We start from the raw sequence: 16,185 nt of genomic DNA, 5'->3' as shown, positions 1-16,185 counted from the left end.
CATGCTGGAACAAATGTAACTATTGGTATCATATTTGTACTTGAAATAAATATTTTGAACTGTTCTGTTTCTTTGTGCATTGGTCCTTTCATTTTCACTGGTGGAGGCTTTTATGTGAGCTGTCAGCTGGACCCTGCGTAGATTTGCATTAGAGCCTAACTGACGTGGGCATTCGTGGGAAAAAAATGTCCTTATCCCCACAGCTGATTGGTCTCTGTGGTGTAGGCTCTGTTAACAGGTACAGATCTGTAACCTGAATTTTTTGGCCATGCGGATAAAAAAAATAAAAATACTATGCAGCCATCAAAGTTATTCTAAAAAAAAGTAACTTAAACTGTAAAATCTGGATACATGATGAAAAAAAAGAGCATTTCCAGGTGGAGTCCATCTGCTCCACCTGGAAATGCTCAAGAAAAAGCAAGGCCGGAAAAGAGCAAATAGTTACCTTCCTGAGACAGCTTACCTCATACTGCCTAGTTTTTAAATAACAAAAACAATAATAAATAATCAGTTACATTTTATTCATAGTACCAAACAAAAGTTATCTCAAGACACTTTACAGATAGAGTAGGCATGGTCCACACTCTGACTTATTCATGATTCACAGAGACCATCAATTCCTCCATGAGCAGCAGCAAGTTGCAATATCTATATATTTATCCAGCAAAATTGTGCATAGGGGCAACAAAAACACTCCTTTTAACAGGCAGGAACAAATCTAGACTGCACTCTGTTATATAGCAAGCATACCTTTCTGCTGTGGCGTGCTCCTGGCCTCTGCTCCTGGAGAGCTACTGTCCTGAGTGTCTTAGGTTACTCCCCACACCTACCTACTGTACCTATGTTTTGGAAATATAGTAAAGTCATTCTGAAATTATGTGACATGACTTTTTGCAGGAAGAATACTCTGTAGTTAATCTTCAAAGAGACGTGCCAGCAGGTAGTTTATTGTGAAGTGTAGCTTTGTGTTGTCTAAAAGATTGTTAATCAAAAACAATGGATTGTGTTTGCCTTTTTGTTTCGTCGCCAGAACCAAGGATCTCAGATGATATATTGAGTGGGCAGATGTTGGAGGAAATGTAAGTCAACAATGAATAAATTAGTCTTTAGACTTCCTAGTATACTGTGGATTAACCAGTATAATGCTACATTATACAGTAAGCTATCCACTTAAATGCACCTTAAATATTGTACACAGAGTATATTTGGCTAATTTGACATAAGCATTTTAAATGGCCTACTTTTAGATCTATGTTGCATGTAAGTTGGTTTATTGCACTTAAATTGCAATATCAATAATAACTGTTAAAATGTTTTTATGAAGTTTTTCAAGTGCTTACATACAGGATCTTTTAAAAATCCACCAAATTCAAATAAGTCAGTTTAAAAACTGAATGGCTCTGAATTACTTATAACCAACAAAAGCTCATGCAGTGGTGATTCCAAAGTCGTTTGGGGCTCGCACAGTGATCGTACAGTGGACAGCGAGGACGACTCCCCGTAATGTGACATGTTTGACGTGTGATGTATAAAAAAGAGGTTTTTAGAAGTACGGCTCAAAAGGGCCACTTTCACCTTCGATTTCTGCCCCTATGTTTTGTAAAACATAAAAAAATCTTACAATAACTTTTCAAATGGTCATTTTAGAGAAAGGTTAAATGTAAATGTACTAAAAGTTGCACTTTAAAGGTTGAATAAGGAGAATGAGCACAACACCGCCATCTAGTATCTCAAGATCGTAGTCGCAACAACAGAAAATAATTCCACCACTCCGGTTGCCAGGTTGGTCAGACCCGGTCCAGTAGCCTACAAGAAACCAGAGTCTGTTTGAGCCTGTTTGAACCCGTCCCCTATGACAAATCACACCATAAACACAAGTATTAGAGGAGTTTGACTGACAGTTAGTGTTAGCCGTTACAGCTAAGTAAACATGAAAGTTAGCTTAGTGATCAAGGAGAAACGTAGCCATTTGTGTGTGTGTTTTAATGCCGTTGAACTCCTTTACCTCAGCCCATCGAGTGAATGCTTGGCCTATATTGACTCTAAATTTTCCCCCGCCTCCAGTCACTCAGTTTCTGGGACAAATAAGCAGCTGCAGGATTGACAAATTCCATTTCACGAGCGCCAGCCTACAGTAGCTGCACCCAACAACAGACAACCCTGGCAACCTGCAATGCTGGCACCTATTGGCTGGTACCATGGAAACAGAACGTGACAGAAATTCATTGTCAAACCTGTAAAGAAAAATATATAAGATATTAATTCAGACTGAATATACTTTTTTTATGGAAAAGCAATACTTTCGTTTTGTACCCCTCAAAAAGCCCCGTGGGTTTATTATTATTAAAAAAAATATAGCTTTTAATGAAGATTCTCAGTCTTATTGGTGGGCTCAGTGAGGATCAGGGTGCTGTTCCGCCTGTGACCAGCAGGTGGGGGTGTCGCAGCGCTGCTGGCCGGTAAGTAGGTGTTGCTCTAACGTCTCCTCCACTCAGTCCACGGCCGTGACGTATTTCCTGGGGCTTGTACGGACCACTCAGCGGTACACCAGAGGGGTATCATGACTATTTATAACCAGCGATTCTCTCTTATCAATTTTTCAGTCGCTTCACCGTGCCGTCGTCGGTTCTAACACCGCGGTGAGAGACAACGACAACGAGCCGGGGTCGAGCAGGATGTAAAAGGAAGCTGGTAAGTTGAGCGGATTGTAAGTTTCCCGTCTGCTCCAGCTTGTATTTTTTCACTTGTTTGGGCTGCGTGGTCGCCGAGTTTGCCTTTGGTACCACCGGGGGACCCTGACACAGGACGGCACAGGACCGGACGGGGGGTTTGTCTTTTATAGATCCCGGTTGCTGTCAGTTTGTTGTGTGTGTCGGCTCGCGAACTAGGGGGGATCACACACACACACACACACATTCGTCACGCCGAGGTGACGTCGACTGCGCCGCGTCCGGTTTCTGTGGTTATGTGTCCCTGCTAAAAAAAAAACTAAAAAAAAACCGTGTTGTTCGTGCTCCTACAGGGTGAGTAGTAAAAATGTGAGGTCGGAAATGTTCGTCAGGGGTGGATGAGAGGGGAGCAAAAGGGGGAGGCACCTGTGAGACGGAGCGGCAGGGCAGAACTACCGTGGTGTCAAGTTTACGTTAAAACACGGTGCGGTAACAGTTTCAGACATATTTGTCAAGCGGAGGAGTCATCATCACCGGATCAGCTCCAGCCTTATGACTGCGTTGTTGTCACGGACTTAACGCGTGTGAGGTGAGACAACCGACCCCAAACTCACGGCGTTACTCTTCCCAGCTGATGTTTTTAAATGTCTTTAACTTTAGCTCACAAACATTCAAAGTGTTTGGTGTAAAACAGGCCGGAGCGAGAGACGTTTTGCTCCTTCCTCATGTTGCCGTGGTTGATCTCTGCTCCACACTTACTGTTTTTTTGGAAGCAGGGAACCTTTACTATTAAACTCTGATCTGATGTATCAGAAGGTTGTTATGGCTATAAGCTTCCTTTGGGACTGAACTTTGACCTGAGGAGTTATCAATGTAAACACAGCTGATGTTGTTTGGGTTAGACTGGGGCTGATTTAATCTGATGAAACATAATCTGGATTCATATGATGAACACTAGTGTAACTGCGCTCAGGGCAGTTGCTAGGAATTCTGGGCCCCCTGAAAGAATATCGGTGTGGGCCCTACCCTATTCCTTGCCACCTTCAATTGTATTGTTTTTGAGTGTTCTTGACGGTGCCTGGTGTAATACACCCAATTTGTTTCCTTTTTTAAGATTAACAACTTAACAAGTCAGAGTATTATTATGTAAATTATGTATTATTAGTTGTCTTATTCTCATTTTATTGATTTGAAACATGTTATTACACTTCTGATTGCAAATATATTTTCAATTAACCACTCAACAAATAGGTAGTGGGTATTTTATTGTATTCAACAATCAAGCACTGATATGCTTATGAAATAATTTGATATAAAAGGAAAAACAGTGTCCTGGCTCAAGGTAGTCCACAGGTAAATATGTAACAATTAACTTAAATGTGCAAGTAAAACAACGAGAACATAGAATACGTTGTAAAACAAATATCAAAAACAACAACAATCCTCATCTAATCCCACTGAAAGTTTAAATTGTAGTAAATAATAGTTTGTTCGCTGTAAGTCTCATCAGAAAGCCCAACGCCGGGCCTTTTTGTTGGCAAATTCGCTGATGAGGTCTTTAAAGTCCAATTGTCCACCATTATTGCCGACCATTATTGTATACATTAATGGTGGGCGTCAGTAGCTCAGTCCGTTGGGACTTGGCTTGGGAACCAGAAGGTGACTGGTTCAAGTCCTGATATGGATAAAATATTTTTAAACCATTCAAAAGTCAGTGTAAACTGTCCAAAATTCTAAATAGTCTTTTTTTTACTTTGTTGTTGTCAAAAAAACAGAACAACAACGACAAATCTTTGAACAATTAACTTTTTTTGTATTTAGACTATTCAAATGTCCCACTAATGACACATTTTACAAGACCACATTGAACACATCATGAAAACGTAACTGACCTTCGTCAGATGCTCATAATTACTGAGTAGAAATTGAATGGGTCATAATACAATTGAATGCAGCCTCTGAATGGGCGCTTACTGGAACACTGTCCGACAGTGTTATGTGCGAAACACACAGTCACGGTGGTAGCCCCTAGATTAGTAACGTTCAGTTATAGCTACTCTAGGAACCGTCGCTCTACAATGACCTGGCGATTTTTTTTTAATGAACTGGCGACCTGTCCAGAGCGGGGCCCGATGACAGCTAGCGTAGGCTCCAGCCTGCGCCCCGTCAAAGGTAATATTACAGACATTAAATGAATGAACAAGCAGGCTAATTGTTTAAGCCGCCCTCGGTAGTTTACTCTCACCATTCTTAAAAAAAAAGGTTTTGATGTCTTGGGCCCCTGCTCTGCTGTTCCTACACCTGACCTCTTTCTCAACTTTTTTCTTGTGTCCAGACTTGTGTTTTTTGGGGGGCATACTGACTCTGCTGCAGTTAGCTTCTCTACCGGCTAGCACTTAATTCCGATGAGGAAGAACCCCGGGAAGAAAGAGCCGCGGTGTGGACCAAACCATTTTCTAAGAAGGGGCCAGGGGGGTTATTGAATAGAATAAACATATATATAGAGTATTGTACAACTTGTGGCTTTGTTTTAATTCGGATTCATTCGTATGAATATATATTAGTTCAGTGCATAATAATTTTGTCATAGAGGCTACTGGAGCAGTGTGTGGGCCCTGGCTGGCTGTGGGCCCTTAGAATTGTCATCACCTTTCCCCCCTATACGACGGCGCTGACTGCGCTTCAGCTATTAAGTGTCACAGTAGTGTGGACATATGTGTTTCATTGTGGACACTGACCTCCTTGTGTTGTTTGTGCTTCCACTAAACATCAACACTGTCATTTTACATCTCCAGTGACACCACTAAAACAAGCCCCTTTTGAATGCAGTTACAAAATGGCAATCTCAAATGCACATTTTTCAGAAATAAGTGTGTCGGGCTGCTTTGCTTCCACAGAATGATAAGATGTTTACTCCACAAGCATCTCAATGAAATGCATGCACGGCTTCTTATCAAGGAAGACCTAAACGTAGAAAGGGAAAACTCCAGATTTACCTGTAGAGTAGACATTTTTGATTGTGTTAATGCTGATCATTGCTGCTGGATTTCTGGAAAAAGCAGATAAAATGACAAACGCTTGGGTCAAAACAAATGTACCAGGCAACATAAAGGATAACAGACAGCAGGGTTTTTTTTTAGCAAGCACTGTAATCAACCCATTAAACCACAAATGGGTTTTATTGGGTTCCATTATTATATTATAATAATAATAAGACCTACTTGCAAAGATGATTGCTAAATGCATTCAATGCAACTACACTGTGATGATGTCCTGTTTGGTCAAGGTTGTGTGCTTTTGAAACATTGAAACTAAGTAGCATGGATACATTTTTATTAAATAAAAAGCAAAACGGTGGAATCTTAAACCATCTCAGAGAGCGAGGTGAAAGTCCACTGTGGTTATTAAAACTCCCCATTCAGGAGGGCAGACAATGTGGCACAGTATTGGTCGTAATGAAGGTGTTTTTCTGAGTTTTGACATCCTGAATAAAAGCTTTTATAGTCGTTGACTGATACAGTGCTTGCTCTCCAGAGGGGTACATTTCCACCATTTTGTTTCCTGTTATTTCCCTTTTAGTTTGAGTGCCTGTGGACTTCCAACGAAGGTCCCACAGCTCTCACAGGGTCACTGTTTTTGTTAATATTTGAATCAACAGCACATTGAATCAAATTTAAAAAATACAAACTCTTTAAAGGTATGCAAGTAGAAAGCTGTGTCATCCAGGCTTCCATCAACACACAAAGAGACTTCTGCAAACAAAATCTTTTGTGTTTCTGTTTGCTTAAATGCTGTTTCTTATATGATAGTCAGGTTCCCAAACATTTTCTGAATGGCCCCCCTGTTGCAGATAAAAATATTTTTAAGCCCTCTTCATCACCTACTCCACCTCCCAGTTTGGGATCCACTCTTATATGATAACTATCTTTTTCAAACAGATAGATAAACATCAGATATTTAGATCTATAGACGAAATTGATCACTTGATCTAAATTAAACTCATAGCCATGAGAGGACTGAATACAGACAAAGTCTCTCACTCTTTTGCTGATATTTGTAATTCCAATCTGTGCACAGGCTTTTAAACATGCAGGTTAAGATCTGAAAGATTTACTTTCAGACCCTAATTTATACTTGTAGAATGAGTGCACTTGTTTAAATGCAGATTCAGATAATACTGCAACCTGAGGATTTAGGCAAACATGTAAAACCTAATTTGGAAACCAGAAGAAAAAACATTCAAGCCTAATCTTTGTGATAGTAATGGTCTGAATGTTGGATTACTGCTGGTAATGACACTAAAGAGCATGTTTTGTTAAATATGGGCTTTCTGAAGTGTTATCTCAAATAAACATTTTCTATTAAGCAGTCTTTGTAATTAGGGGTAGTGATACTGGAACGCTCGTACCATCACATGGATAGTTACTCTGAACCTGAGGAAATGGCTTTTGCAGATAGCGAGTAGTTTGCTGCCTATGTAACACTCACTCACTATGTGATGGTTGCTGTGAGAGAGATAAACCCAGCTTTATACTGTCAGTCTGCCACAAGAATATGTCTATCTAACAAATGAGTTCAAATGCAAATGAGATGTGATTTTGAGTGTTGTTTATTAACGTAATGCTATCAATATTTTTACGGTCGCTTAATCAGTGACAGCTTGTTATTTCCAAATCTCTGTGGGCTATCTGGGTATTCCTGAGATTGATTGCATGTGTGTCACAACGTGACGATCGGCAGCGAGTACAAGATATATGAGTGAAAAAGGTTCATATGGGCTAAATGCATTTGAGTTCATTTCATCTCATTAAAATGTAAATAATAAACTGATGAGGTGTAAACTGTTATCTTTTTAAATCGTCCTGATGAGTTTGGTAATGATAATGGCATTATCTTTTTGGGTTAATGATACTTGGCTAATTATAATTGGGTGCAGTTTTATTTCTGTTATAATGTCTGTTATCACAGCCTGGCATATGGTATAAAATACTGTGGTAACACTAAAGACCACTCACAAGTGCGATCATCATCTTCTCTGTAATCTCTGGCAAACAGCAAAGTAGTTGAACAGTTGATACACCATGGTTGGTGGTTTTCACACCGACGTTAAAGAAACGGAGTGGTTGAGTGCCCAGATGAGGTCACAGGCATCTGAACATAAAAGTCGGTGTGTGTCTGGAAATCAAACAGAGGTTTGGAAGTGTTCACGCTCTATTTACCTGTTGCATCAAGGACAGAGGACAAAGTTGAGTGAGTTATGGGACCAGACTTATCTTTTGCTTATTTAATTTATTTTTTTCTCTATATTAATTTAAATCTGATAAATACTTTGGCAAATATTGGCTTAAATAGCCAGATAGCCATTCTTGTTCATCTTCAATTTCAGCAATTGAGCAGATGATACAAAAAGTAAACATGTAATGCATTTTGGGTTTGGATCCTAGCTACTTAGTTTAGAATGATTGGCATGTGTTAATATGTTTTAAATAGGCTTAACTGCACAGGAAGGGCGAATTAAAAAGGTGGAGGGATTTGGGTGTTCCTGAAGGTTGGAGCGTAAATGGTTCTGCTTTAAGAGACATTTTCAGCACATGATTTGTTCTGCATGGTTTATTATACATGGGGCTTGTTTTATACATAGTAATCTGTCTCTTGTGCGCTAAGCTGTTATCCAGGTATTTATGAAATGTACTGTTGAAATGCCTCACGTGGATTAGCAGCTTGGCGTACAGACTCACAGCCAGACCGACTATAAGCTTGCTGATCGCTAATGATGCCACTACCTGTGGTTTCACAACACATTGAACCAAGTCTCTCTTAACCCTTTAGATATTAAGTTGTTCTTAAAGTACACAGGTCATCGAGGCTATTCAGCTGTTAAAAACTTTCTTTTTCACCATATGTTAGTACCTAACATAATTTCCACATATATATCAAATATATGGATTTAAATTGCCTCTGACCAAACGGGAGTTAAAAGCTAAAACTTTGAGGGTTGTTACAATAAACATGTATAGGTGAGTGAAAGCTAATAACAGCATAATAAATGATAAATGGCATTGATGCGAGTAAGATGGGATTTAAAGTAGCTGCATTTGTCTTAATGTATGCAAAAGAAGATAGATCATCCTTGAAATTTCTAAGTAACAAGCAATTTATAACAAATTAATTAATGATGCATGACTGAAACGTTGCTTTTTCAGAATTAATTGTATCATACCAACCTCAGTGTAAAAAAAAAATGCAGTTTTGAACAAACAAAACAAATTAAATGGATCAAGATTCCTTGTACACAGAATACCCAAATATTTCAGAATCTATTCCAGGTTCCCAAAAGTGGCCTTAATACAGCTGAGAATAACCCCGTGAACGGATGTTAATTAAAAAAGAAGGTTCATGATGAATTTATAGGTCTATGTGTTGGGGTGAAGAGAATGAATATGGTTCAATTATAAAGAGGCTTCAAAATTAACAAATTGAACACAGTTGATGATTAACCTCCCGGCTGCCTCCAACAACATCATTTGTGCCCCACAACAAACTGTCCCTGGGAAAATTTGAGGCGTTTGTTTGTTCATGTCGAAGTTGCCAGAATTGCACAATTTGGGACTTATTTTCATTTGATGGCTAACACAGGCGAGAGATTGATTTATAGGAGGTGATAAGAAACCCATTCCCACATTTGATTTAAATCAGGAGAACAAATGTGACTGCATACAATAGGAAACCCAGAGTTCAGCACAGTCCAGTAAACTCAGAGGTTAAAATGGAGTAAGCACTTTAGATAATGGTGTGAACATAATGAAGATGCAGCTGACCTTTCTAGCATGAAACAACAGTTTACAGGCAAATTGTATCAGCTAACAATTACACCGTGAGCTCTGGTTAGTGTTGCTATATCTATATATATATTATATATTGCTTTGTCTTATTCATAAGATTGTGTTTTAGATGTTTGTTTTTTATGGCTTGGTGATAACATCTGAGTCAGCACATTACGCAGAAACTCTCAAACATAAATCATTATATTGTAGGCCGCCATTCAACATTTTTCTCTGACACTACATGTTCTCTCCTTGGCCGCAGTCATTCAGCTCCTACCACAGGCATTTACCTCCACCCTCGATTGGCTCCTTCCCCTTGTAGTAAAGCCGATTGCTGTGATCCCTCAGCATCCAGGGTGGAGTGTAGGTTTTCCAGCCACACATCTCCACCTCTGCTGGCAACCCAGTACACCTCTGCACTAAGCATTCTGTTCTCCCAAAAATGATGTAATGTGTTTTGTTATCATTCAACAAATCTGCATTCAGTTACAGTTGAAAGCGTTGACACCACGTTTATTCCTCTACTCCTGTTTATGTTCTGTATCCCACCGAACATTGAAGCAACTATAAAGGGAAAAACAAAACCTCAAATTGTGTTCTTTGTTTGGTCTCATGTAAATAGTTTCCCTGTGGATCTTGACAAGTCCAGGATATATACAATCTCTTTATGGATCACAAGGAAGGACTCCCCACTGTAAACTTTCGACTAAATTTCACAGATGTGTTAAGTTGCAATTTTTTTCCCTCTTCTTTTGTTTCCTGCCAGGTGAGCTGTGACTGCCCCCATTCTTCCTCTCTCCGTACACCTGCATGAACCGTGGGCAACCCCGGCCCGTCGGAGAGTCGCTGTGCTCGGAGACTGTGCTGCACTAGGAGAACCCATGGCTTCTGGCCCTCCATGTTCCTCCAGAGGCCGCAGGCTTAGGCTGCTTGAGTTGCTACTCGGGCCTCTGTTGGTCTTGCTGGTTTCTGGGCTGGAGCCAGCAGTGGGGCAGAAGGTCTACACCAACACATGGGCAGTCCACATACCTGGAGGTCAGGATGAGGCTGACAGAATTGCCAGTAAACATGGGTTCATCAATTACGGACATGTAAGTAATACGCTTTTTTTTTTTAAGGAACTTGCATTGGTGTAATGTTTAGATATAATGACAAAGCACCCAAGACCTGGCGTGATACAGCAGCCATATGTGGAAACTAAAACCAGCAGCATTTTGACTATGCAAATATCAGACGCATCGGCCTCTTGAAAGGTTAAAGGAGGTTAGCTGGCTGCCCACAGTGTGCCCTCACTGTACAATGTCTGACTGTGTTATTGTATAATTTATGATTATTATGAGTTATTTATAATTCATTTTCATTATTTTAAAGTCCATTTTATTGGGCTTTCCTGCTGGCCCAGCTTTTAAAGAGCCTGGTGCAGTAGGAGTATGGCTTCTCTTTTTTCCGCCCTATCGTTTCCTGTTGATTTTCACTTTTTCCATCCAAAGACTAAAATCTTTTGAAAGTATTAATAATTCCAGATCTTATTCATTTGACTAGTCAGTTACATTTAACAAAAGAGAGTCTGCACACTGTCAGGCTCCAATACAAATAATTTAATAATTGACTTAATAAATTATTTGTTTTGGAGCCTGACAGTGCACAGACCCTTTTGAATAATTTGGCTGGACAATGAAAACCAATAATCGGCCTATTTTGTGACACTAGTGTGTTATGTGATTGCCACATACTGAACATCTTATCACTGCTTCATTGTCATAGAAAGGCTATTTTTACATACCTGTGCGTTGTTTCATGGCAGTGGTGTTGCAAGAAGCAGGGTGCTTTTGTACCAATACACTCATCAAACATGAATGTAACAACAATTGATTTGTTTTCCAACCTGGTTATTTTTCTTTTTGCCAATAGTCCATATCTACACTGTACAGTCACAAACATGACTAAAGCTAGAAACAAATTCAAAGATTACTAAAATCTACAAAGGCTAGACAAATGGATAATGACTTGGAGTTCCACCACACAGTGCTTTTAGCGTTGAGTAAACAGTTGACAAAACACGGACAGTAAGATTAGATCTGTGTGCACATTTCATGTGAGAATAGGGATTCTTACGTAAGCACAGATTTATGCTGAAGTTTGTGTGTAAAAGCTGGAAAGAAACAGATGAAAATGCCAGATTTCTGTGAATCTGTGGGTAGAGAGACGTGGCCAACAGGGACTGAATGCAGCCGGAGAAAAAAAGTTTGAGGTGAGTCAACTTTGGAAGAGTGAGATGAACTTTAGTGAAACTGTGGGCGTGCACTAAAATCTGGATGACCTGTTTTATAAAACCACCTTTACTCGAGGCACAGCTTTTTATCTCAAAAATCTCAAGTTTATGTTTTTCCCAAACACCACGACATTATAACATTTTTCTCCTGACTGACAAGAGTTAGGTTGAGCTAAAATTTGTTTTCAGTCAACTCCTACTTTGAGAAAGGTTTAGATTATTAAAATCTTTTTGTGCCCACAATTTTTCCAGTCCAGTGGATGCAAAATTTTCTGTGAGCTTTCCCTTTTATCACTTCCTGTTCGACCTCAGTTCAAACTAACAAGCCAAGTTGTCCTTTAACAATGTCACATCCTCTTCTGAAAAACTTTTAAGACTTAAGAATTAATTTAGTCTTCAGGAGGACTACTGGAGGTTGTTTTGATAGCCATATAGAATCGTCTTTGTATTTTGTACTGTTGTTCAACAGTCATAAGTGCTTTTTAAAAAAAAATGTTACCAGGACAGTTTTTGTATATGAGTATCTGTTTTGGTGTTCGATGTACGTACTTTGTACTAAAAAACAAAACCATGAACTGGACTGTAATATTATTGCTGATTCTTCTTTCTGCCATAAACTCTTAAAATAGACTTTCAAAGTATTTAAACCAACCTAGATACTTATGTCATGCCACTTCAAATATCAATTTATTTACCACAAGGGACATTAAACAACATGTGAGGATCATCTGTTCCTCCCAACTTGTTATTTAGAAGAAATGCATTGAAGTCATAAAGCTGTAATTTGCAGATTGCACACTATGCCTTTTAGACTTTCAGGATTAATTACAGCAGGTGTGACACTGAACTAAATGATCTTTAGATACTAAGTACAATGTAAGAATGTGAGGGTAGTTTTCTGAGACAACAACAAGCAGCTTTTCATGCACATGTTTAATTTCATGATCTCAGCACTTTTACAGGGAAATGTTTTCTGCTTTTACCAACATGGTCTTACTGGTCATGACCAGGAATGTTATTTGTGCTCTGAATCACAGCATGCAGACTGATGAGTAATCCAACACGCTTAAATCCTTTAACTATGTATTGCCAGTAGATGGTGAGGACTCCAGACAAAGCAATTACACCCATGTACGTACAGAAGTGTCCCTGAAGACGAGGAGCTGTGTGGTTTGGCTGGTCTTGCTTAAAACTATTTTATGATATTTGTAGGGAGGAAAAATTGACTATTATGTCCGACCAGAGCTAGCTTGACGAGCTAGCCTTAGCGTATAAGATGGAAAAATGTCAGAAAGGGGCCTGTCTTACAAAGGCTTAATGAAGTCAGCTGGATAAATGCTGAGTAAAGCCTTCAAATCTCTCAAATGTGAAACATCGACTCAAGTAAAAACAGATGTTCCAGGTATTTAGTTACCTACACATTTATTTGCCTTATTAAATCTGCTTCATAAGTTAAATCCCTGAGCTGGCATACATTTTTGTACTGGTTAAAATACCCCCAATTACAACCCTCCACATCACTGATCTGACCCAGTATGTGTTCTGTAGAAATAACCATAGAATCCATCCGGTGCTGCTAAAACATCCAATCATTACCTATGCAGGGATCCAGACTAACTTTTTTCACTAGGAGCACTGTGGCCCTAAACTGAACATTTAAGGGGTGCAACCAGACATTTTAGGGGCACACACCGTCAATCAATCGCCGTCTAAAAGGGCCCCGCCCCTGCTACACAGAGAGCAAGATTAGAAGAGGTGTGACAACCGTCACTCACTACAACTGTATCTACATCGACTGATCAGCTCAATCTGTGTGTTACCTGCTGCTTGCTGCTTCACTCGCTGCTCTGAGCGGAGAAATGAAGTCAATGCATCAGTTAAACACTGTTGATTTCTTCTCATGGAGCCGACATGAAAACTATTTTGGTTAAGTAAATTTCTGCTGTCACTTGGCTCGGGAGATGCCGACAGACAGCCAGCGCGTCCCATTGGGAGGCTTTATGTCCGTCAGCTGGGGGGCTCACATGTTATGCTACGTGTTTGTTTGTCCTGATGGCACTATTTTCTTACAGTGCTTACATATTGTTCCTGTCTTATCTGTCACTCTGTTGCTGTTTAGCCACTTACGCATTGATATGGTACATTGATCTGTTTGCACATGCGCGACCAGATGTAAAATTCCGCCGCAAACTCTCATATTTTGGTCGCAAAATACGACCATTTGGTCGCAGTCTGGAGCCCTGCTATGTCCTAATTTGCATATGTTAGACTTCTGGCGCCAAATGAAGTCAGTTTGAAGTATCAAACAGAAATTCATGAGACAGATATTATAATCACTTTGTGTTATATATAGTAGTGTATATATATATATATATGTATATGTTATTATTACTCTACTTGAGGAGGCTCCTATAGTGCTGAAATAAAAGTAGAAAATAAAATAAAAAAATGAATAGAGCATGTCGATGTAGATGCATTGATAAGTAAAGAGATGAAAAGATTAATCGATTCATCGATAAGTTAATCAACAGAAGATTATTTGCCAACTGTTTTCATAATTGATTTTTTAATTTGACATTAATCTGGTTCCAATTTCTGAAATGTGAATTGTTTGTGGTTTCCTTCTTCTTTTACCATTATGAAACTTACATCTTTAGAGTTTGGATGGTTGGTGTCACAAAATGAGACATTTAAAGATGTCGCCTTGGGCTTTGGGAAACTGTAATGCGCATCTTTTACCATTTTCTGACATTGTAGACCAAACGATTGACTGTTTTTAGAAAATAATCAACAGATTAATCGATTATGAAAAAAAATGTTAGTTGCTCCCTTATTAAGTTGACTGCTTTAGACACTGGCTTCAGGTGGCTTTCTGTTGGCCACATATAGCATGAGAACTGGAAACATGACATCGCCGTAATAACTCCTTTTATGACATGTTAAAGCAGTCACATCTGATAAGCCCTCGGCATGTTATTGATGCATTCTCTCTGCTCATTAACTCTGAAAGGTGAGGTATAACCACAAGTGATGACTAAAATAAAAAGGCTCCTACCTTCTGAACTGCCTTGACTGCATTACAGTATGTCACTGCTTATTGATTAAAAGGAAGCCTTCACTTTAGAGCTGGGAAACAAATCTGTTAAGCCTTTTTTGCCTACAGCTGAGGGGTAAATGAGAGTTGCTATGTGTGGCCAAGCACGGTGAGTCTGAGCTCTGTGGCTGACTCTGCTGGTGTCTGCAGGTGTTGGAATTAGACAGGAGAGCTTGAGGGGAGTATCAAAGACTGCAGCTGGGCAGGTTTTACAGCTCCGATGATGGTTGTTTTTATTTTGCCTTCACTCATCCTTCTAACACTATGGCATCCATACGCTCTATACCCTAAACATGTCTGATTTTATAATCCTCCACCGTCACGCATCCAGCACGTTGTCATGAAGGTGTAGACACATTTTTGTGAACTCCGTCATCGTATATCTTAAAACATACTTGTTTTAAACCATATGTTTTCGAGTGTTCGCTGTCACCTGAAAATAATCGTCTTGATTACTTTCTTAGTTTTTTCCACAATGTTTTGAAGATTAGGACAAACTGGCTGGTCAGCTAGATCCTTATGGTTGCTTTGGCATCTGTCAATCAAGGCCATCTAGCCAATGTGACAGTCGGTTGGTTGTTTCATTGAGGAAACTTAAAGGCAATCGTTTTCTGACAGCAGCAAATCATGAAACCCTCAATGCACGAACGGTCTCAGTTAAGTTACACCCCCACTTTGACCTATCCCTTACTAAGCTGTCATATGGCTTTTAAAAATCCTCCCTTCTTTTTCTTTGCAACCGATGATGCATGTAAGGAATATTAATTACAATGAACCTGAAATGAACCGGGCTATCTATTTTTAAAAGTAAAAGGTTGCCATGACCAAGTGGTGTGCAAATGGATTAGACCTCTTACTTCCAGCCCACTTCTACATTATAGGGCCATTTTAAAACAAGGAGAATAATTAAAACTAAGTTAAAGCAATAAAATTAGGAAACGGCTGACTCTCACTTTGGTAAATGGGTATTAACTGCTAGCTTGCAACTCTGGATAGTTATTTTACATTTTAAAGACCTTTTCTTGCCCACATCATCAGACTTGGGCTGCAGTTTTTAACAGGGAACTCACATTTTTTGTGCTACATGTGGTTCAATTGCACCTTGATTACTCGGGTATTTAAATAAATGGAATAAGAGGGACTGCGATTAGTAGTAAGAAGTGATTTGATAAGAAGAACTGACACGAGTTAAATGAATCTTAAGAATCATTATAGTGCAATCTATGAAATGGATCAAACGGCTACAAGATCAAAGGCTTAAATTGGAAGTATATCAATTGTGTTCACTGCTACAATAAAAGCAGCCCTTTTTTACTTGATCATTTA

At 39.3% G+C, this 16,185-nt stretch overlaps 1 protein-coding gene across 2 annotated transcripts in view; it reads left to right on the top strand.

Moving 5' to 3' along the window:
• Positions 1 to 2,556: 2,556 nt before the first annotated feature.
• The window catches only part of furina (furin (paired basic amino acid cleaving enzyme) a), an 80,496-nt gene continuing 66,867 nt past the window's right edge, over positions 2,557 to 16,185 (top strand). Inside the window, exons 1-2 of one of the 2 annotated variants that reach the window (XM_083912482.1) lie at positions 2,557 to 2,691; positions 10,260 to 10,584. In XM_083912482.1, the coding sequence (XP_083768608.1) occupies positions 10,375 to 10,584 (210 nt within the window). In that variant the 5' untranslated portion in view covers positions 2,557 to 2,691; positions 10,260 to 10,374. Of the gene's footprint in view, positions 2,692 to 3,077; positions 3,259 to 10,259; positions 10,585 to 16,185 lie in introns of those variants that run through there. The other variant, XM_083912481.1, reaches the window with a different exon arrangement.

Source organism: Echiichthys vipera (genome assembly GCF_963691815.1).
Source record: "Echiichthys vipera genome assembly, chromosome: 1".
Taxonomy (NCBI): Eukaryota; Metazoa; Chordata; class Actinopteri; order Perciformes; family Trachinidae; genus Echiichthys; species Echiichthys vipera.
Note: the sequence above shows the minus strand (reverse complement) of the source record. Positions and strands in the feature narration are given on the sequence as shown.